This window comes from Melospiza georgiana, chromosome 17, assembly GCF_028018845.1.
Source record: "Melospiza georgiana isolate bMelGeo1 chromosome 17, bMelGeo1.pri, whole genome shotgun sequence".
NCBI classification, from domain to species: Eukaryota; Metazoa; Chordata; class Aves; order Passeriformes; family Passerellidae; genus Melospiza; species Melospiza georgiana.
The window spans coordinates 6,633,066-6,657,084 of NC_080446.1; the positions used below are offsets into that span (position 1 = coordinate 6,633,066).

Here is a 24,019-nt window from a genome sequence, read left to right on the forward strand (position 1 = left end):
CCCCAACAACTCCAACCTGCATTTGCACCCCAAATAATCTGCCAGGGTCCAGCATCACATGAAGATCTTTGGACTTTCAGGCTCAAAAGCAGCCCAGACCCCACGGTGGGTGCCGGAGGGGTACAGGGGAGAGGCTACAGCTCCTGCCCCAGATACCCTGCACCCAGTGCCCATCCCAGGGATGGGTGACCTCTCCCACCTCCCAAGCCAGCCCCACCCTGTCCCACAGCCCCTCCCTCTTGTGCAAATAAAGAAAGAAAAACTGGATGGGCATTTCTGCATTGAAAACATTTATTTTACAACAGTGGTTTCCGATAACTTAGCAATCTTTATTTTAGTTTATATTCGGACATACAAGACACAAATTACCATGCTAAAACAGAAAATAATTCCTTCTGCCGTCGCCGCGGGTATGTACAGGAGCTCAGTAGTATCGAGTGTTACAATCCACGAAGTTCAGACAGCCACGTCTACTTACAGACAACTCAAAGTATGGTCCTTTAGTAACATAACAAAATAGATATATGTCTATATTATAATTGCTTCTCAGATGCATTTATATTTCGATTGTGGTGGGTTTGGTTTGGGGTTTTTTTTAACTATTTTTTTCTTTTTTTAAAGATGGGCTCCCTCTATCCCCCACCCCTGCCCGAGTTGAAGTGCAGTGCAAATGCAGGCGAGTCTCTCCTGGCATCCTCAGCTCCTTCTGGCTCCATAAAGGAGCCAGGAAACCAAACCCCACAAGGAATTACACAGTTCAGGGCCTTGCTCACATGCAAAATGAACATAAACCGCCTGGGATGTCAGCAGTGACACCAACCGACCCATCCACACCCCGGCCCAGCAAGGCAGCAACGGTGGGATGAGAGGAAGGAAGGAATGACAGCCATCAGCTCAGCATCCAGCATGGAAACAGCACGCTTGGAATTGGCAAACTTGGAGTTCATCAGCTGTGATGGTCACAAACAGAACTTCAGAGGTGCCAGCAGTAAAAATCTCCCCAATATTCCCCCATTTCTGCCGTGAAGGAACCCCTGGTGTGCTGCGTGTCAGGAACAGCCCCTGGCAGGAACAGCCTGAGGAGGAGGAGGGCGGTGGTGACTCTACCCAGCATAGCTAGAGGGGACATGGTGGGACTCACACGTGCATCAGCCACAACCATTGTGCCTTCACATGGATCACTGCCAGCCTCAGGTGTAGGAATTTCAGTAACTCCAAGTCCTTATGGAACCCACCTGCAAGAGGAGGGACAGCACCTGGCTGTGCAAACCCCATGCTGCTCATGTGGGAACTCCCCAAGCTGGGTGTGGGGAGCAGGAGAAGCATCTTCTCCTGCTCCTAGGACCCATTTATTTATACAACAGGCTCCTTCACCATGTCCTCACCAGTCCCTCAACCCCACAGGTCGGGTTTGGGTTTTCCTGCAGCTGAGAGCAGAGAAGCACAAATTTGTGGCCACACAAAACTCACACCTTCTCCCTGTCTGGCTGAGTTCAGAGCACTACTTGGAGCCAAATCTCACGTTTTTTACCACCAAAGAAAAACCCAAGGTGCACACCTGTTGTATAAATATATACATATGTGCATATATACATACATACACACACGTGATGCTGCAGCCCACACCCTCAGCACGGGGTGGACCTTGCTCTGTGAGCTCACCCAGCCCCATTTTGGGGAGTCCAATGTGGTGACAACTAGGGGAAAACCCCAAATCCATGTGTTCTATCACAGCTTCAGTGATGAGCACATTAACCACATCTAAACACCCCACGTGCCAGCTGCACAAATTCCAGTCACTCCAGAGCTGCCTCTGTGCCCTCTGCCAGCTCTCCCTTCTCTCCTCCTAAGGAAAGCTGGAGCAGGCAGAGCTCTGTTCCATCCAGAGGAGCTGGGACAAGGGGCAGCTCATGGAATTCAAGTAGATTGTTCAATTTTTGGAATGGTTTGACAAGCAACCGCTCACAGACTGCAAGAGAACACCCACAGGGCTGGGAGAGGGAGCAGAGAAGACAACGGCACTCGGGAATGAACAGCCAGTTTATATAAGAGCTTCCTCTATACATATACATACATATATATATATATAACCACCAGAAATTCCCAGCATCTATCCTTTTAACACCAAAATGAACTGTGCATGTAACATTGGCATAATGAAAGTTCATCTTCCAGATTTCTGGCATTTGGCTTGTGCAAACATCAGACAGCCAGCTTCCCTCCCGCGGCTTCTCCTCGTAAAGGAAGTGTCTTCTTGGAAGAACACAGGAATTGCAGTCTTGCTGAGTCCCAGACAGTCCCAGAAAGCCTCCAAAGGCAGCTCGTGGAGGGGACCATGGATCTTGTGGGAGCTGAACACTGACAAATTTCCTGCCACCTGGTGAGCTACTGGCTACGATTCTTTCGAGAGATTTTAAGCAGCTGTTGGTGCAATGAGACACTACAAACTAGATGATCTCCACTAGAATACAGAGAAGCAGCACCAGATGCTGAAGCATGTGAAGTTTATATCGACCTGACACTATAAACTATAACTGGGGGTTCAGTGCTCCAAGATTAATGCATTTAAACACCATTCAGAATTACTGACACGAGGTGGGGACTGCAAACTGCCCAGACCACCCTGCCAGAGTGACCTGTTAAACATGATGCCAAGATACACGTGCACTGGGTACAAAAAAACCTGCAGCATAAATTTCCTATATTATCCAGAACTTGGCAAAAAGATCAAGGGGCACCAGAGGAAGGGCACAAAGTAGTTGAGAGAAGCAGGTGCCTCCCTCAAGGAGCGTGCGTGGTACAAATGCTCTGGAACAGCCCCTCAGAGTGCACAGGTGTCCCTGCCACACCACTAAACTGCCTCACAGATGGGACAGGAATAGTTTTTCTGCCAGGCTCCTGCCCTGGTTACACCTGTGTGAGGTGTTTACAGGCTGACAGGAAGGGTTTGGAGAGCTGCACTCCCCCGACCACAGCCCTGCCACAGACTGAGTGTTTCTGTGCCATGCCCAAGCCCTCCTCCTCTGCTCTGCCCCTCCAAACCTCCAAGAGGATGCCACTTTAAGAACACTAGGAGTGCTAATATCTAAAGCAGTTTTAAAAGACTACAAATCTAAAAAGAAGACTAAAAAAGGGAACATGGCTCTAAAACATCACTGCATGGGACCAGCAAAAACCGACACCCTATGGGATGCCACTGAGGTCTTACATAAATTTATATACAGATAAATATTTAAGAATTTCCTACAAATATCACTAACAAAATGAGACTGGCATTTGAGGGGTGCAATGCCCCTTCAGTACAGTGCGTTTGGGATGTTCCCATCCCTAGGGAGGATGGGCAGGACAGATCCAGCACCTCCTTTTCCAGCAGCTCCATGTGCCAGGAGGGACAGCTGGCACCTGAGCACTCTCAGCAGCAGCTTTCCCTCCTCACCTAAGCTAGGAATGGCTCTCCATGCAACACAGGGATAAATCAGTATCCTGAACACCAAACTCTCCAGCTGAGATTCACCCTTAGCTACAAGTGCTAAGGAAATCAGTGCTGGAGAGGTTGGAGGAGCTGGATGGAGGCGGCCGAACAACTGGAATGGAGGACTCAGGCAACTTGTACAAATGATACTACTTTAAAGAAACAAATAAATAAATAAAATCCAAGCTCAAGTTTTAATTCTGGCAAAACACTGGACTGAGATGGACAGTGGTCAGGTTTGATTTTGGAGGGAAACATTCTGCACTAAGCAGGTCAGGCTGCAGCACTGGGACGCTGCAACTCCACTTGCCCAAGCTCAGAATTCCTGTCTGAGCTTCTCTGCCAGATTTAAACCATTATTCCCAACTTTGTATTTACTAGGATTCTACTTGGCCACTATGAAGTGCAACTCGTGTTAGAGCCCAGGGTACTCTTGCACCTTCCCTCCAAGAGGGGAAAAGTGGGCATTAATGTACTTATGTGCCACGACACGGTTTTGGCTTCAAAGAAGGAATGTTTTAATCACTTCCTTACATAGTTCAAGAAGAACTTCACTAATACACAATGATCCCAAACCCAGAGATTAAGCACTAACATGGGCAAACTTGAAAGAGCTTCCAAAAACATGAGTATTCCTCTAGAATTATGTTTTTCCATCATTCCCTGTAAGTGAGATCTCAGAACGGTTTCCCTTGGAGCATCTAACATCACTCTGGCATGTAACAGAGTAATTTCCTGTTCACACACCACCCACAGACAGAACCAACAGGAAAGCATCTCTCTCCAAACTCATCCCTTGCTAAGCAAAGATCTAAAACTGCAAACTTATCCTGGATGTCATCTTTCCCCACAGATAACTGTTCTGCCTCTGGTCCTCACGTGCTGCCACACTTCAGTTCCCTTGTCAGGAGCCTGCAGAGTGACTGCAGGTGTGCCACACACCTCCCTGGAGCCACAACTTCCCACCAGCCTCTCTACTTCTCTGGAAACAGCCCAGAGAGGGTAAGAAATAAGAGCATTATTCCAAATGAACAGTGACAACCAGCCCCCAGCACTGGGGGCAGAGCTGCTCTGCAGCAGAGCAACACCCAGCAGCCATCTCCATATTATCCACTGAGATGAACACAGGGACAGGGAATGGAACAGCTCCCAGGGAAGAGCCCCTCCCTCATTCACTGACTTGCTCTGATGAGCCACACTCATTTACAAAGCCAAAAAACCTCAACACCTTTTTTTTTTTTTTTTTGACTATGAACACAATTTGCAGATACAGGCAATTTTAACCAGTGAATGTGGAGAGGACAAAGCCTGCACATGCCCCACCATATTCCAGAGTGCAATTTTACACCAAGAATAGGCTCCAGGCAAAGTCTACAGGGACAGACAAAATTATATTGGGTTTAAGCCTAAAAATGGCTTTTTGTTCAAGGGGTCAAAGAAAGACATTAACTAAATTAGGACCTCAAGCCAAATCATACACAAATGTCCTCAAGGCCATCCAAGTCAGGAAAAGATAAAAGTATCTTGCACTAAACCACCACATTTCAGGTCTGTAAGGACTATGGGCAAAGAAGAAATGAGTTAAGGAGTGTGCTGCTGAAATTGAGCCATTAATTAAAAGGAACAGATTTTTTGGGGAATTTTGGAGGCTGAATATGGTACTAAAATCATGCTGATCTGCAGCAAGCTCCCATGCAGGCAAATATGTGCTTGTACCAACAGCCACAGCAAAGTCTGGGTGTGCAAACACTCCTCACTGAGCACTGAGACCTTGGGGAGAACATGTTCTCCTACCCAGCACGTTTAACATGGTTTCATGGCAGATTTCACGTTGCTCATGCAAAGACAGCAGGAAAATATATTCAGAATAGTTCTCTGGGTCCCTGCCCTTTCCTGGCAGCCTTTGTGCAGACCAGTGGATCTTTACCCTGCTTCAAAGCCCCACCTGGAGCTGGTGAGGGAGCAGCAGACACGGGGGGAAGGTGCCAACAGCCCCTCCACAGAAAGAAGAAAAACACATCAGGGGGATGGGGGTACAAGGGACAGTTGAGGCATTGTGATACAAAACCATAATGATTAAAATTAACGAGGCCGTAATTACCCACTGAAAGTGCCAAGTGTGGGTTCTCTGGAGCTGTTCTAGATTTGACTCTGGATCACCTAAGGCAGGACTATTGACAACAATATACACCAGTAATTCAGCAGCTGCCTAAAATGCCTTTTTAACAGTTAAACCTCAGTAAACCAGTTTCTAGAACAGAATTCGGACTTGATTTGGTTTCAAAATAGTACAGGAAACCTTTCAGTGGTTTCCACATAGTTGTTCCAAAGAAAAGAGAAACAATGGTGTAAACAAATCTAAATGCAAGACAATGTGCAAATTATACAATATAAACACAAAGAATGGTGGTTTGTTCTTTAAAACCCATTTAAGTACTCCACAAAGATGTTCATTAAATTAAAGGGTTAGTGTATTATAAAAGCTTTTAAAAAAGATATGTAATACTCCATTTGCCTATTAATTATTAGAACAAATTTTTAAACACCAATTGTTTTTAAACATTTCTGCTGTTGCCTACTGTCTGCATTTTACCATTTGCTCAGTGAGAGCCAGTTAACCAGTTTCACTTTAAGATTCTCATGCATTCAGAAACAAAGCTGCACTATTTGGTCTTTAGCATTACAGGAAAACAACTGAACTCAAATCAAAACAGAATTGTGCTTGGAGTTAAAATCCCACTGCCACCACCACAGGAGCCCATTCCCAGTTGGTTTTGGTTCCATTGTCACTGGAGATCGCCTCATACACAACGAGCTGTTCAATTTACTGTTCAAAGATTGGCAACTCTCCCTTTTTATTTTTCAAGGTAGATTTATTTAAGCTGAAAACCAGCATTAGAGAGGACTCCAGCTCTGCAGGACTGGCATGTTTTTGGTTCTTGGCTTTGTAAACTTGCTTAGATAATAATGCAGGAATAGAAGGAGGAATGAAAGAATTGGTTTGTTGCACTCAAATGAAAATCCTCAACTTCTAAAGGTCTTCGACAGCTCAGCTGTACAGAAGAACAGTGGCTTCTGTGACACTTTTTAAATCTCATTTTTAGGCCAGTACTGCTGCTTAAAATGCAGAATGTCTCCACCGCACTGATATTGTGACAACTCAATACATTACACCACAGACATTTAACATAACTCCATACATGCTATAAAAAAAACAAAAACCAAAACAAAACAGGAGAAAAAAAAAAAAAAACCAAAAGAAAGGAAACAAATAAGACCGTAGCTAAACTGCTTTAAATACTGCATGCTACAGCACTTCACGTATCGTCGAGATACGACACTGAAAGGTGACAAAAGGCTGAAGGGATTACAAAATATTTTCGGCAGGTTGGAAAGCTGCCCTCTTACTGTGGCAGAATTATTCCCCCTCCCCATTCTCTACTTCTAATGTTCATGATTCTAGTGTTGAGTTGGCCATGTATTTTTTTTTTTTTATCCATTCTAATGACAGTGTTTCCTTAACTTAATTAAATCCATCAGTGTGGTAGCTGGGGTGAGAGTCAGCTGTGAGCTGGGTTGTCTCTGTGGCTGATGCTGGCTGTATCACAATAGGTGCGTCTGAGGCCTCTGAAAAGTGAAGACAAAAGGCTTAGCACACCAAGGAACAAACACAGCACTGCATGTTTTGGTAAGCACATCTCCCTACAAACCTCTGATAACACCATTTACACTCCTTTATTAATTCCCTGATTTTCAGTGTGCACACAACAGCATTCACCTCAACTCTGCCTGTGGAATGTTTATTACCATTTCCTTTTTCCTGTAAAAGCTGCTGATCCTCACCCACCATTCAGCAGTGCCCATTAAAAATGTCATCAGAGCATACACAAGGCTCTACAATATTTTAAATTATTGGTTCAATCCTGCAGAAATAGCTTCACAAACAGTATTAGAGCTACAAGGGTAGCAGTGCCACTTCCTCCACACCTGATACAATGAAAGCTGCCTTGACACCCCCAACCTTTGGGTACAAGAGCCCTGTGCTGCAATCCCATATGGCTGGTCCAAATGTTATGTGGATGTGGAAGGAACACAATGATGGTCACTGACTGCTCTGAAGCTGATCCCAGCTAGTTTCAGTGAAGACCCTCCAGGTGTTTGTAGCAACTTTATCTCTGGTATCAGCACCACCCATGTAACTCGTGGCACAAACATTCCCTGCTCATCATCCATACCCCAGGACCTGATTTCTCCTCAACCAGCTCACTGAGCACTCCAGCAGGGACTGATGTTCATCCTACAGAGCTCACAGCATTTTCACCTACCCCTTTCATCTGACTGCAACTGTGCCTCCAAGTCCTCTGGAGAGACGTAGAATTCCTGCTCTTCGCCTTCGGGAGGTTTCGGTTTACACTTCCCACAGCAACAATTACAGCAGCAGCACAGACAGCAGCAGCAGTAGCAGCCTGTGATGAGTCCACAGAACACAAACAAGGCCTGCAGAGGACAGAAAACACAGAAATAGTCATGACCTGTGTCTACTGTGCCATGACCACAGAGTTTGAGAGACTTGGATACAGAATCGGAGAGCAAAACCACAGCAGTCCAGAGACAGAACTTAGCAGCTACAGCTTTGTACTTTATCACGAGAAATAATTCAAATTATGTGCAAAAGTGGCTATGGTTGTCCACATTTTACACTGAGGTGAATACTGCCAGCCTGGTATGCTTCAGTAATTTCTACCATTTAAGTTAAGTGGACTATTTTGCTGCATCTGGAAGAAGGTACAGGTCTAATAAGCACATCTGTACTAAAATTCAGGGGTTTAGGACAGGCTGTAATTCACATAAATAACCCTGGAAATGACTGAGCTGTACCAGCTGATGCACAGGCCATGATGTACCTACAGCAGGGACTTGGAGCAGCCCAAGGCTGTGGGCATGGCTGAGGATTGATGCTCCCAGCATGTGAGCAAGGCAGCTCCATACAAGCCAGGCCTGCCAGGTGCTTATCACAGTTACAATGGGCTAAATTAAAGTCTTCCTATAGGTCACTGTGCAACTGTTTGAAAAAATAATTTTACAGATAGCAAAACAGCATGATGATATAATTACTGTCTTCCTTAGGGGATCAAGAGATGGAGGCAATGCTGGCAAAGGATAAAAACAATGGACCCATGCAATGAAATGCAAAGAGATTGTCTGTAAGCCAAAGTTCACAGTCAAGACTCATTCTGCAAAAATATTGACCAGATTTTATCAGAGAATACACCCCAAATTCTTTTCTCTTCTAAATCCACTAGAAGAGTCCAAGCTTCAATTAGTAACCCAGGTCTTGTTTATTAGACCTGTCTCACCAGAAGCTCCTAGTAAAATACTCCTTAACTCAAGATCACAACACAGTAAGAGAAGGTTAATTAACCCAGTGTCAGAAATTCAGCAATTTCCAAAGGTAAAACCAAGAACAGTTATCAACTGGAGCTCTCTAAGAGTTTCCAATACCAATCCAGAATAACTCTTGTGCCCTTTTATTTACCTTTGCCCACCAGCTGGACAGCACGAAGTATGTGTTCACATTTTCTTCACCAAACTGCTCTGCTACATAGAGCCCCAGAGACCCATACTTATCGTAAATGTTCCGCTTTGTGGCATCCGTCAATATTGCGTGGGCATTATTGATCTCTTTAAATTTTTCTGCTGCCTCTGGATTATCAGGGTTTTTATCAGGATGATATTTCAATGCCAGTTTCCTGCAGAAAGAAAAAAGAGAATAAAACCTGGGGTTTGGGTTCCTGTTTTTTTGATTTGTTTTTTTTTTTTTTTTTTTCCTAATTCTGCAGCCTGCCACTCAAGGGAGACTTTTAAGTTGCAACTGTTTTCCTTCATCTGTGATTCAACTTCCCTGATGATTCTTCCTCAGATGATAATAAAAGGCTACAGCAGTGTCTAGCTTAGTTCACAGGACTGACTTCAGACTGTTGGATTTGACCCTCAAAATTCAATGGAAAAAAATAAGAGACATTGAATAAAAATAGGTTTGGGGTTTTTTTATCCTCAGCTCTAGCAATTTCCATCAGTAAGTTTTGCTCCTGCCACAGGAAAGACACACCACAAGTCTAAGGTATAGCACCAAAGAGTAAATAAAAGCAAGTTGCTACAGCTGCTTGAAAAGTGTCTGAACTGCTGCTTCTGCAGTGTCTGAACACAAAAATAGAACACACGATCACTTGTGGTTAATTCACCAATTCCTGTGCAGGAACAAAGTACTTTTCAGTTCAAGCTTTGCTAGAATAGAAAACACTTCTGAGTTTCGAGACATCAGGAAATCACAATGTAGCTCCCCTAATCAGGCCAGATCTCTTACAAATAACAAAAAAATCAGATAAAGCATTGATAAATGTGCTAGTTCTCACATGGCCCAGGCTATTTACAGACACCAGTAGAAATAACTGGCTAAACACCTCCTTATGAAGGGAAAATACGTGCTCCCAAGTAGAAAAATGACACGGAGCCACATGCTGGCAGCTCTCCTGCACCACAAAAGGTACTTGTCCTCCTACAGAAAATGACCACAAAGTCACGTATCTGAGAAAGCCAGGAGGAGTCTGCAGACAATTATATGTCAGCTTTGCAGTGGGGAAATGTTTAGACAAACACAAAACAAAGATGTGTGCAAGCACTTGGATGTGTCTGCAAGTATCTCACAGCATTTAGAAACCAGCCTGAGTGTGCCCTTGGGACACTTCACAGTGCCTGATGCTGCTCCAGTAAATCATGTCCACAGCTGCCACTTGTGCCCCAGCCTCAGTGAGGGCTGAAATAATCACAGCAAGTTTTATAAACCTGGAAAGGGCTTAGTCAGGCTGCAACAATTAAATATTTTTATTTCCCATTTCTTACACGTACACAAACTCCACAGTACCAGGCCAGCAAAGGATGTTCAGACTGAACATGATGAAAGAGCAGCAGAGGAAACAAGATCAGCTGAAGGTTCAGGGAAGTGTGAAGCAGCTGCATTTCAATCCAGGATCTTGTGGGGTTGTTCCTCCAAAGGAAAAACTCACAGTATTTTCCCCAAGAAAGTAAAATTATTTCCCAGTTGCTTGAAGATAACCTATTCAAACTTCCACTTAAGGCTTTTAGGAAGATAAAGCTAATTTTTGAGAATTGTGGAACTGGCTTATTCCTAGACTTCACCATGTAGTTGCCATCATGTAACTTTGGAAGGGAAAAACCCTTGGTAAAAGTTAGAGACTAAAGGAAAACCATTTTGACAGTGAGTATCCTCATGGAAAGATGATGCTGACCCCTAGTGTAATCCAAACGCATTGCCACTGGGCACAGCAGCAATTGCCTTTAAGCAGATTTATGGGAAAGGAAGATGCTACAAGATTCTTTTTTGGTAGTTGTTATTTGGTAAGTATGAAGCCATTTCGTGTGTCCAACTCTTAAGGAAAGGGATACAGAAAAAATATTTTAAAACTAGTATCTCCACAAAAAATAAGAACTTTTGAACAGAATTCCAGGAAAAAATAATCATTCATGCTCTGTTTTCATCCTTATTTGTATATTTAATCTCCATCTCCCTGTGCCAGAAGTGGAAATGATGGACATCAGGGCAGTTCTGCACATCTGTGGTACCCCTAAGACAGATATAAAGCTACATAGTAGAAAGAGTTTAATTCTGATCACAGTTCTAAAATTCTGCTCAAACTTAGGCAAGGACCTTTCAGAATGACATTGTGCATTTTAGAATTTAACTTACTAGATAGAAGATGTAAAAATTTAAAGCCTAGGCATGTTTTCACACCCTGTTTTGCAAGAAGCAACCACGTTTTCACCTATTTTTCCCACATATCTTTCTTGCAAAAGGTCTAAATAAACCAACTGAGGCTCCTACATAAATAAACCATTTGCTGAACACTGAATTAAAGTGCTGCTGGGACAGGTGTAACACTCAAAGCTTTACCTGTAAGACTTTTTGATATCATCTGAAGTGGCATTTTTGTCCAGCCCCAGCACGTGGTACAAGGACTCCCCAGAGGTAGAGAGTGAGCGTTGCCTCTGGTCTGCCATCTTGAGCTAACCTGAGGAGAGAACCAGCCCCTGCAAAAGAAAATAAAGATTAAGAAATGCTTAAGCCAAGGAAAAACCAGGCCTCTTTAAGCAAACTCTCAAAAACAGAGTCTACACATCAAGATTCAGCTTTAATAAAACGTGCTTTGAAAAGGTTCTTTATACGCGTGGAAGGTAAAAAGTTTTAAAATTCAGTGAATTATCAGTGAAAACAACTGTGACATTGTTGGCACAACAGCAGCCACCCTGAATCCCTGCTGTATAGACTCAACTCTTCTTTCCAAAAACCCCAAATTAAGAGCTGATGTGCAGCTATAGCCATGTACTGCATAACACATCTCTCAAATCACTTCATCTCCTTTCTTAGTCTTAATATTAAGATAATTTATTTGTGATAATACCTATAAAAACCACATGACAACAGAGAAGTTGCTGTTGAGGTTGCCTTTTTGAACCACACTAGCATAGGAGTAACTGACTTTATTTGTATTTTCTATTTCAGAAATTACATTTAAAAAACAAAAACAAAAACCAACCTTTCCCACACCTCCCAAATCCCAGTCTCCCATCTTATCACCAGCACCAGGCCAAACAGAATCCTTAGATAAATCCAGTGTGACCAAAGCTGTGCATTCCACAAGGAAAGAGGGAATGTCTGCCCAGAGAGGAGATCCCTCTCTCACTATTTAAAGTTGTGGCTCCAACATTTAACATGCATTCTAGTTAAAATCACGTTACTTGAACATGGATTAACCTCCTGCTCCAGATCCAAATGTGACAGACCCCAGAGGTGTCCCCTGTGCCATGCCAGGAGCAGATCTGGTTCTGCCCTCTCCCACCCTGAGGAGATCAGCTTTGCTGTTCTTTAGCTGCAGAACTGCAGCCAGGATGAGAATCCAAGAAAAGACTATTGGCTATTTTTGGATTATGTCATTACAATTAGCCCACACCAGATTATGCAGCCTTTGAAAAAGATATTTAAAGCAGCAGACTTTTCTAATTTAACCCTATGTCTTATATAACAAATTAATAACCTCAGCTTTCACAAGGCTGGCTGAAAGCAACACCCTCAGCCCTCACCCCCCTGCACTGCCTGGGAGGAGCTGTGACCACACCTCTGCTCCTCCCAACACATGGGAATTGTCACACCCACACAAGGGGGACCAAGTGACAAGGATGTGGACAGACACATCACCACTGTCTTGTTCAGCTCAGAGCCTGCTGTTGATTCTCTGCCTTTACATCCATTTAACACTGCTCACCAGGCCCAGTTGTTTTAACTGGAATACACTGGCTCAACCAAACTCTCATCTAATCACCTTCAAGAAGCCTTTGGCAATTCTACCTAGTTTAATTTAAAGCTTCCTATAGAATGCTACAAATTATTACTATTAATAATTATTTGTCTAAACTCTAATTCTCTGGCTAAAAATTCAAACTACAGCCCAAATCTGGAAGGTGAATGTGTGGGTAGGGAGAGGAGGTATTTTCTTTTCAAGGACACTGTTCAGTACCAAAAGCTTTCTGTATGGGAAGAAAAGTACTGAGTGCTGCAAGACACAACACAAACAACTCACTTATTGAGGCATAATCTGATTCAGGGAAAGGAAAACCATATTTCAGGAAAGAAACCCTCTGGGCCAGCCTTTTCCACAGGCAGCTCCCAGCCCCCTCTGCCCCGGAGCTGAGGTCAAACACTGATGATCCTGACGTGTCTCTGCTAATCTACCTAATCACAGCAGCCTGCCCCTGCTGCTTCCCAGGCTCCCTGCTCAGCTCCTCCTGCTCTGTGCCCATCAGCACCCAGAACCTCCCTGCAGCTCCAGCACACAGTCCCTGCCAGCAGCTCCTGCCAAGGAGTGTCTGTCACCACTGCTCTTGGACAGGGACCTGAGAAGTCAGGAGGAGGAAAAAAAAGCACCTTGATTGGAATTTCACATGTTGATTTAGCCCTCGTGAAGAAGGCACTGCTTCAAACAGGAGCTTCCAGGGCATTATGGACATTTTTGCTACAAGCTGCAGCTCTATTTAAGCATAACAAGCTTCCTGTAACATCAATCCAGCGTGGCCTTGGTGACAGATGCTGCAGATCACAGCCATACACCACGTTCTGCTTAACCAAATCTGCACTGCTCAATTAGGGCCAATTTGTTTAATAAAAATGAATTCGGTTTGACCCAGGCAGTCAGTCTGCAGGCACAGGGATACAATTCCACACTGCTGCATCCTTAATTGCTTCCATCTGAACAGTGCTGGGGATCCACAGCTTGGTCTAATGGGATGTTAACATTTATTTCTCCAAACTGGTATGAAATGGACACATTGGCCTTGGCAGGAGAGTGGAGGACAAGGCAGGGATGGGAATTCATCTGGGAAGCTTTTTACTTAAGGGAACAGGGGAGTATTATCACTAGGAATTCAACCTTTGGCTTTTTTAATATAAAACAGACAGTAAAGGTGCAAGTTATTTAAGTTCCAATTTTCCTAAACTCAGGTATCATTTCTGCTGTTTTCACACGTGGCTCTAATTCACAATCCTGAAAGCTGCCCTGTATTTTTAAAAACTGTTGTGTTCAGCAGCAACAAACCATCTGCTCCCTTTTCTATCCAAGCAGGATGCCCTGAAGAGGTTTCTCTGGGAAGGCTCTGGAGAAAGGTAATCTCCTGGATTAACCAGCAGAGTGTTTAACCATCTGAGCACCACAATATCCTGCCCCAGTCAGCTCTACCACAACAGGCAGCTGCATTCAGCACCACCTCACTGAAAATACTCAGATTAAACCTGGCAGGTTATTTATGGAAGTCAGCCTTAATGTTCTAAATACCTCCATGGAAAATTTAACCTTAGAAACACTAATTTGCTTTTCAGCTTCCCAAAAGAAACCCATCAAGTTTCATGAAACTGGTGATACCTTAGTTTCTGCAAGGTCTGCTGACCCTTTTGGAAGTTGTATTTAACTCATTAAAATGGCAAAGAGTTATTACAGCCAAGGGAAAAAAATCAATAGTTCTCTGCCAGTTTAGGGAATTAAATACTCACAGAACATCCCAAGTAATGTCTGCACTGAACAGGGTGACAGCAGATCTGGTGGCCAGAAGCAGGGAAGGAGGAATTAAACTCCATCTGATGCACTGCAGGATGCTGCAAAGAATGTCAGTGGAAGCTGGCAGTGAGGAGGACACATTTTTGCAGGAAAACATGCTGGGCTGTGAGGCAGAATGGAGGGTGGAGGTACTGACCCTGCTCACACAGACAGGAGTGCCTGGGACAACACTGAACCACCTCTGCTGGATTTAGGGAGGGCTACCTTGTGATAAAGGGATGGAAGGCTCATTCCATGGACAACAGCCACAGTATGTGGGTGTCATCAGCCTCTGAGCTCTTCTCATTTCCCTCCAGGGCTGAAGCACTGAGTATTTATCCCAGAACAAACCTCTGGAAACTGTAACCTCAACTCTCCCTTTCCCCATCTCCCCCTGTGTAAGTGACACAGGCACTGCTGTCCCTTGAATTTCCTTGCTGGAGGAAAGGCTGCTGCAGGAAGGACTTGTGGCTGTTCAGCTGCACTGATCAAAATCAAAAGGGGCACAGGACACCAAACAAGGTTAGCTTTAAAGGTCTCCACCTGGAGCACAATCTCCAGAATTCTAATTTTCTCCATGCCTGTATACTTCTCAGTTTAAGTTCCTAAAAATTAAATAAAATAATGAAATCACTCCCTGAATGGAAGTGGCAACACCCAGACCTGTACACAGGTAAAAACTGCATTACAGTGAACTGTCTGCACACAGTGTGGGGAGCCTGGTTGGAAACAGCTGCTCCAGAAAGTGAAATCCCTCTGTGAAGGAGAAAATCCACCTCCTGCTGACACAGTGAATGATACCCACTGGACACAGGACAATGGGAGGTTATTAACCTTAATGGGTATTGTTTGCAAAAGAGTTTGGTTAAAACCAGCACATAACACCCTCTCAGTCTTCCAAAAAATCCCCAGTAACACAGAGAACAGAGGAATCCCCAAAAGGGAAGACAAGAACCAGAAGGAATGACAGACAGACTCAGGGAAGTGCTGGACAGGAGGAGTTGCTGCTGTCCCAGCTCAGCCCAACCCTGCACATGTCAGTAACACAAACTATCAGGAATGCTGTCAAGCCCTCTACAATTAAGTTTTAAGAGCATATTAAAAGATGATTAAAGAGTCCAGCTTGGAAATGATGTTTTTCCAGCTCTTATAAAAATAATGTCTAGTTGATATTTTATTATACGACTTTAGGAAGCACTTGAGTATTTTAGGAAAGATTTGGATTCCACAAAGCATTGCTTCTAAGTAGTAAAATATAATGTTGGTTAAAGCTAAAATTCTGGCTTTGCAAAGATTTCCTGTGCAGAAAATTAACTTATAATAGCACCTAACTTTAGGTGTTAATTTAAAACTGAATTATTCTATACCAACCAGCATTTATCAGTAAAAGCCTAAATAAAAACACCGAGCCTGAAAGCACTTCAGTAAATATTGATTTGTCACAGAAAGGAAAAAGCACCACTGGCCTCCACATCCTGTCCATCTGTCTCAGAGTCACTTAGAGTTGTCCTCACAATCTGGTATTTTTCAAGGGAGGAAAAAAAACTAAAAGGGCGATGAGAGAAGCATACACAAGACTGTGTTACCACAAAAATATGAGGTGTTTTAGCCTTGGCTTCCTGAGGTAGTAAGAGATTTTTGTAGGAAACTTTGTTTCTTCAGCAATATTTTGCCTTTAAATGAGATACAAGAAATAAAAAAAAATCCAGAACTCACCTGGTGTCTATTTTGAATATTCTAGGGTAAGTGATAGCAATCTTCACACACTTCTAAAACTGATTCTCCTAAAGACAAAACAAAAGCAAATTAGTTGTTCACCAATTCTGAAGTTGAGGATTCATTGATAAATTATCATCATATTACTGGCAGTAAAAACACACAAGTGTTTTATAAATATTTGTATCACAAGTACCAAATAAGTCCTCACAATGTAAATATTTGTCTTTAGAATGATAAACTGTCGAAATAAATGACAAATATTTAAAAACACAGAGTCAAGGCCTCTATGGTTTGAACCAGAGCTTCAGTCTCTTCTCCCTAACTTTCATCATGGGAAAGACACACACCTACCCAGTTGCATGGAAACTCTAATAACCATTATCTATTTAAGACTTTGGACTTTTTCAACTTAGGCCTTTGTGAATATATATACTGAGAGCATGAGAAGCATGTTTTTCAAGTCTTGCTAATCTGTTGTGCTGTTAGAGAGAGACTGCAAAGCAGCTTAGCCAACAGAGCAGACCCCAAGCTCCGGCACTGGAGCAGCAGGCACAGCCTGCTCTGGGGAGCAGCACCAGCTCCTCCTGCCAGGACACATTTCCATCAAGAAAACCATGCTGTCATCCAATTTGGATTCCCTCATCCTGATGCAGATGAAAACCAGTCTCATTTTGGTGTACAAGGAGGGAGAGAACCTGAGGTGACCCAGCAGCACACTCGATCTTTCAGCAGTCAAGCTCCAGCATGGAAATAACAGAGCAAAGGGGCAAGAACAGCCTAGGAAATGTTGCATGGTGCTATAGAAAAAATCAGGGAAACTCACTGCAACAGATTAAAATACCTTTCTGATTAAGCAGGTGCAGGACACATCTAACCCACATCACCAATCACAAAGTCACTTATGCATTAGATGACTGAACAATTTAAACCTCGTGAGCGAACTTCAGAGCAGCTTTTACCTGGCAAGTCATCACTTAATTGCCACACAAACCCTTTCAACAGCTTTCAGAGAACCAGCTCTGAATGCACTTGAGAAATAAACTCCTCATTGAATTAATAATTATGCCTTTCATGGGCTGGAAGGTTCCAGCATGGCAAACAGAGATGTTGGGAATAAACCCAGGGAGCTGCTGGCATTGCTGCCCACAGCAGTTGCTTGGTGCCATCTGTAAGAAGCTGCTTGATCCAGCAACACATCCCTAAGTGGGTATGAATGAACCAGGCAACAACTCAATAATCAGCTTATTGTTAATGGATCTGTTTAGTTCCTTTGATAGGAAGCAGCAAAGGACTTTTCCTGAATAATGAAAGGCAGGGAGTTAAACTTTCCCACTCAAAGCCTGTGCAATACTAGGGAGGGGGTAACTCCCCAAGGAAAAATATGCTATTTTGTGAAGCTATAGAAGCTTCCAGGTTCTCTGCCCACAGCTTTCTTTATTAAAAATAATCCACAAGAACATTATTTATGCATTTATAGAAAACTGCAGATTGTTAATGGTGTTGGCAACCAGAATTATGGCTCCCTACCCAGATGAAGACCACCTCTAATTGTGCCACTCATTCTGTTTCAGACAGCAAGCCCAGATCCAAGTATGTTGACAGTCAAACTATGTTCAATTTATGGAAATAATATGAGTAGAACATAAAAGGAAAGGGGAAAAAAAAACAAAGTCCAAATGTAATTTGGAAGCAAATGTACTTTGAAAAAATGAGCTATCCTGCTAAGGTCAGAACTGGGCACATAATGATGTAAATATCAGACCATGATGTGTGGATAGAAGGTTCAAATATAAGATCCTGGCCCAAGCCTCATCAAAACTCCATCAGCAGAAAAGTCAGTATTTTTTACAGCACTTATATATAATAACCAGCCATGTAGAGACTCAAAATACACAGTCAAGTGTTGTCTTAATCTGGATGCAAGCAGCAATATTTCCTTCAGTCTCACAGCTATGCCAATACCAAGTTTCATTAAGAGCAGGCAGCCTGATTTACAGCTGAAAATAACCAAACAAGACAAAAATAAATTCCCAAGGAAACTGCTTCTTGTAAAAATCAAAGTACATGAGAAACCCATGCCAGGTACTTCTCATCCTCCCTGCCAGCACTGAGCCAGTCCAGCACCTCCCAGGGGTTCACTCCCTCATTTTCTGTTGCAACTGGCAATTCCAATTTAGTGACTCAGGAATGTTTTGATCTCCCCATCCAATCTCATTATTCAGCAGGCCAGATCCACTGACCCAGAGCTCTACATAATACCCTGCTTGTAATTACTTGTAAATATCTCCCCTCCTTATTACATGATATTCACAATCCAAACAAAAGCAGAGAAGATGAAAGGACAGATGCTGGAAAAGGAATGGAAGCATTCAAATCTACATCAGTGCATGACATCCAGCTCAACGATACACATGAGAAAGGAGGAAGTCTGGGGACAGGAATATATAACTGTCAAAGAATCAGAAAATACAGAAATGAGTATGAAAATTAGAAGAAAAAAGATTAAAGAATGATGAAGATAAAAACAAGCAAAGCCTCAAAAATGCAAACTGAATTCAGCAACACATCAAAACTGTGGTAAATTTTGTAACACAGTGGAAGAAATTTGCTTGGGGAGGTTGCATGCTCTTGCAACCATTTTGCTCATAGCAAACCAGCTCTTCCAGCCTTATTTCTCCTGCAAATTAGAACTCAATTTATGTACTGTTTTATCTTCGCCATACACTGGAACCATAAATCTGCTCAGCACCCTTTTCTCCTCTGCCCAAGAGACAGATACTGCCTTCTCCTTGCAGAAATCAGATATGTTCTCAGCTCTACTGGACAAGAAGCATGTGTGTTTCTTGAGAACCCAAATCTCCTCTGAGTGATGCAGGATAACTCTTTTTACTGAATAATTCTACTGATAGAATTGTCCCCATCCTGCTCCATATGTTGTTACTAGAAAGGGGAAATTATCTTCAGCATACATGGCTTCATAATCCATCTCCACCATGTACAGGAGCTGTATCATGGTTAGCAAGTATTATAAGAAATAAGGCTGCAATTAAGGTAAATTAAATAACCAATATACAAAATAGAAACTCCAAAGTCTTTATTTTCACATCCCTTCTTGCTTACATGACTTGCAAAATGAATCATTACTGGAAGAACAATGTGAAACAGCTGAAGGGAAAGCACTCTGGCTAACAAGTGCAAGCAGAAGACCACTACTATTTTAAAGCACTTTTCTTGGCCCTTAGCTGTCTTCAAATAAAGATTTTTAACCTATTAATCAGAGCACTAACATTTTATATTCCATTAAAGCATCCAAGAGTGTGTTCTGGCATTGCTTATATTTTTTATATCACAGCACAAAAGCCTTTCAGCTGAATTTTGCTATTCAGTTTGTGACCTTTTGATAAAGATCATGTGAGAGATCTCATATCCATAAAAACATTCTGTTTTAACATATAAGCCCTGATGGAAAGCTGAGTATCCAAGGAATTGATGTAAATGCATACATCTCCTGGAAAAAAAAAGAACTTTACTGTGTCCAAATCCATCTGCCTTGGGAACACAGGACAGGTCTCCTATACTGAAAGACTGTGACACTAAAAACTTCATTAAATTCTCTTTGAGTTCTTTTAAAAAACAGAAAAACACAGCTTTTAAATAATTGAAATCTGGAGCAATACCATTTTTCTGCTAAATTCAAGTTTGAAATTACTAACATCCACCACTGCTGACTGCAGGAGAGGTTCCACTGAAACTTGTGACAAACTTAACTACAGCGACACAGAGTTGTTTCTCTAATGAGCTTAGCAGATTAAAATGTAACCATTTAAGTCTGATTGACCAACCTGTTATAAAGACTTGTGACCTTTTACCCTACACAAGAGTAAGATTCAAACCTACCAAAGAAAGCTTTCCATATTAGGGGAGAAAATATGAAGTAATGGATTTGCATTTTCTGTCCTCTCTCCTCAATTAAAATAATTGCTCTAAAAACCTGGGGGGGGATGGGGTCAGTGGATTCCCTACTTAGGATTTCATTGCTCCTATTTAATCTTTCAGTAATAATGAATTATTGTTTATGACATCACAGCAGTTTATGTGCAGAGTGCAACATCACAAACTGCACATGGCAATAACATCTCCACATCTGCTTACTCAGTTAGTTAAAAATCTCTGAAAAATCAGCAGCTGTGTTTGCTTTGTTCATTATTACTTTTAATTTTTCCTCCCTATAAATAGTTTTTGAATCACTGTGACTACTCACTGCAAGTTCACCAGAACCAATCAGCCAACCCACAACATTCCCTGTTGGGATGAGTGATGCTGATGCCACTTTTCTGAAGAAATATCTTCAACTTCTGCATAGACATAAAGCCCCACTTCTGCTAAGTGGGTTGTATAAACTACATCAATAAAACCCCTTCATATTGTTAATGACTATATCAATATAGCCTAACCTTTAAAATATAAAAGAACTCTTGGAACAGATGGGTCTACTCACATAAAAATGAGATTTACATTATTATGTCACAACTGTAGGTAAGACAACTAAAGGTTTTTAAATAGAAAGAAAAAAAGAAGTCTATTGTCTTGTGTAAGAAAAGGTTGAGAAAATCACATCAGTTGTCAAAACATGAATCCCTTGGCAGACTGTTACAAAAAGAGAATTTAAGGAGATAACGTTGATCCAAGCAGCTCCTTCTTACAGCACAGGAGGCTTTTGCCTGGTCAAAAAGAAGGAACAAAGTGAGGTTACAAAGAACAGCAAAAAAGCCAAATAAGCAGTTTGAGACACAAAAGGAACAGAAAGGAACACATCTTTCAAATTGCAACTTGGTTGCCGAAGGGCAAGAAAAAGATCTATCCAAAATTAACTTGGAAGGGCAGGGGAAGGTAAGAGATGGAGGGGAAAAAAGTTCATTCCTATTTTCTTTTCCTATCAATTGTGAGGCAGATGAAAAGGTGAATGAGGGTTTCCCCATACACACAATTTAAATAATGTGAAAGTATGGCCTTACCAACTGCAAAACATGTACCAAAATTATTTTACACCTAATTTGGTGTTAGAATTGCTTTGTCATCAAATAAACACTCTTGGCAGTTTCTATCATGAGCAGTTTTTGTTAAAGACTTTGAAATGAAGACTTTATTTTACTAAGTAAAAAAAGCAAACCAGAAGACCAGTTTATGGCAACAACTGAAGGCAATACTCATATCCTCATCCTGATCTAAAATGATGCACTCTGGTGCTTCCCTTTTGAGAAACTTCACCTATTTTCAGATTATTAATCTCTGCTCTTTAATGGCTCTCTCCCACCAAACACACAAATCTTCCACTTAAAAAGTTATGAATAAAAAGGCAAAATAAGCAGAATTGAACAGAACTTATGAAGATTTTATATTTTCCAGAAACAATCACAACGAAAGCTCAGAAGCAGAAAAGCCAAAATGTCTTTATGTGATTACCAGAAACCCAATGGCACTGCCTCTGTCAGAGCCTTTCTACTGCACAGGATATTAGGTTTTATTCTAAAAATTAAGCTTATTTATTTAATAATACAGGCAGAAAATAAACTTTCCCTCTCCCCCATTTACTTTTACCTCTTGTATCCAATCAGGTCCTCCAGCCTAAGGTGAAGCATAATTTATTCAAGCAGCACATGTATCCACTCAGTTAAGGTCCAAAGGCTTTAGTTCCAGAGATTATTTCCTCTGCAAAGTTAAAAAATTAAGCATATCTAAAGATCCTCACTTCTCCTAATTGCTCAACTGGATTTCCCCAGTTTTTGTGGAGGGTGGGGAAGAGACTATTTGTTTATTTCACTTCCTCACAGAAACTGAGCAATTGGTGTTGTAACAGATATTTTAGGCTTGAAAAAACAACCAAAAAACCCAAATAAAAACAAAACCAATAAAGCATCAGCAGGAGCAAGGGGTGCTCTGATTAGAAATGGGGCACAGGCTGTAGGGAAAACCCCTCTGACCACTGGGAGGGGTGAGCAAAACCCAAACAAACCAATAGCCCCAGAAACCATCTCCAGGAAATAGATATATATAGATATATATAGATATATAGATAATATAGATATACATAGATATATATAGATAAATATGTCATGGAAGACGTTCTTCACTTCATGCCACAGATTTCTCCCCTCTGGGTTGTGTCAGGTGTTACAGAAAATGGTCTAAAAGCCACAATGAGTTTCATATCTGCCCCATTCAAACCCCCAGCACATGGATATTCAGAAGCATGAAGGGGCTTAAAACCACAGAATTCCACAATAAAATCTGAACTGACCAGCACAACTTGTATTTCCCAAAACTTCTACTTGTTGTTTTGGCAGGAAAATTCAACCAAGTTCCTTTTGAAGGCTTGGTGATGCCAGAGGTGATGCCTTCACTGCAAATATTTCAGTTTCTTCTCAGTGAATTAAACCAGAGCATATGTCAAGGGGCAAACATACAAATAGTAAATCAGAGAAGCACCTTGGGATACAGAACACATTTATTCCCTACTGATCCCAAATTCATCCTTATGAATACAATGCTAATTGCTAATTGTATTGTCACAATATTCTTATAATAACCCCAGAATGATGCCCAGTACACCCCCTGCATGTGGGAGTCAGCTCTTTCAGCTGCAAATACCCAAACAAATCACAGGGCTGGACTAAAACCAGCTTTAATTTAAACTGGCATTCTCTCACAGAAGACAAACTCTTTGGTATTTTCTAACCATACAGTGTGGTTTCACCAACAAAAAGATTTATTTTATACTACTCCCCCACAAACCATAATGATATTTATTTCCCTGTTCTCTCACTCTGCATACATTTAATCTGCAGACTGCCTGATGAAGGATGTCCTCAGTTCCACCACTCAGTCTAGCAACAGTATTTCATGGCTGCTTAAAAAGGAAAAGAAAAAAAGAAAAGCCAATCCATAATTTAGAAATAATAGGGTAGCAAAGAATGTATCTGTCCTACTGATTTTCCCACTAACTCACTGGTGATTTAATAAGCAAAGACACAGCTTGAATTGCAGACCACAGACTTAGGTTGAAATCCTGACACGTCAGGAAAAACCATGTTCAGACTTTATTTGCAATTGAGTTTTCTAACACTGTAATTGGGCAAGAATTAAAATACATGTAGATTGTATACACTAGGTTTTCAGACAGAAGTCATATTTCAGAGGGCTTAGAACCAAAAGGCCACTTTTGGTTATACTGGGGCTTAATTTAACCGCATTATCAAAGGCCATTCCCAAGGCCTTTCAGTTTCAGCACAAAGTATGGAATGACCACATTTAGTCTTTTTTCCATGTAAATAACTGGTAATAAATTCAGAAACCCCTATGCATAGCTTTTGACTGATGTTTTTATTCCAGCCTCTGATTTTCACGAACACTGGAGCGTGACAGATGAATCTTCACTCTGCCTGTACCCCTGATGTGATGCCATCAGTACAATGTTAAACCAGGGTCATTCCTACATGTATTCCCCAAACCAAGGGTATGTCCTCCTGGAGATCCTTAACAGGAACAAAATTAGTTGTAAAATAGCACCTTTCCTCACTTAGGGTCATTTAAAAATAATATTTCATACATCTGCACATTTAAACAGCCTCAAAACAGCAAGAAGAGTGAAAGTCATCACAGATCCTTTTTA

General features: G+C 41.9%; 1 protein-coding gene across 1 annotated transcript; it reads right to left on the reverse strand.

Annotated features, from left to right (window-relative positions):
- Positions 1-269: 269 nt before the first annotated feature.
- DNAJC5 (DnaJ heat shock protein family (Hsp40) member C5) lies at positions 270-21,967 on the reverse strand. Its single transcript, XM_058036167.1, has 6 exons — positions 21,949-21,967; positions 16,348-16,415; positions 11,442-11,578; positions 9,009-9,222; positions 7,798-7,969; positions 270-7,099 (listed from the first exon to the last, which is right to left on the reverse strand). The coding sequence occupies exons 3-6, from the start codon at positions 11,546-11,548 to the stop codon at positions 6,996-6,998; spliced, it is 597 nt and encodes a 198-aa protein (XP_057892150.1). The 5' UTR covers positions 11,549-11,578; positions 16,348-16,415; positions 21,949-21,967; the 3' UTR covers positions 270-6,995.
- Between the last annotated feature and the right edge of the window lie 2,052 nt (positions 21,968-24,019).

Bases quoted from the DNA above. Each gene is read 5' to 3' on its own strand.
- DNAJC5 (XM_058036167.1), bottom strand. From the start codon at position 11,548: ATGGCAGACCAGAGGCAACGCTCACTCTCTACCTCTGGGGAGTCCTTG. The intron at 9,223-11,441 runs GTAAAGCTTTGA...TTCTTTCTGCAG, and splicing joins GATATCAAAAAGTCTTACAG to GAAACTGGCATTGAAATATC. The intron at 7,970-9,008 runs GTAAATAAAAGG...TGTCCTCTGCAG, and splicing joins TGTCCAGCTGGTGGGCAAAG to GCCTTGTTTGTGTTCTGTGG.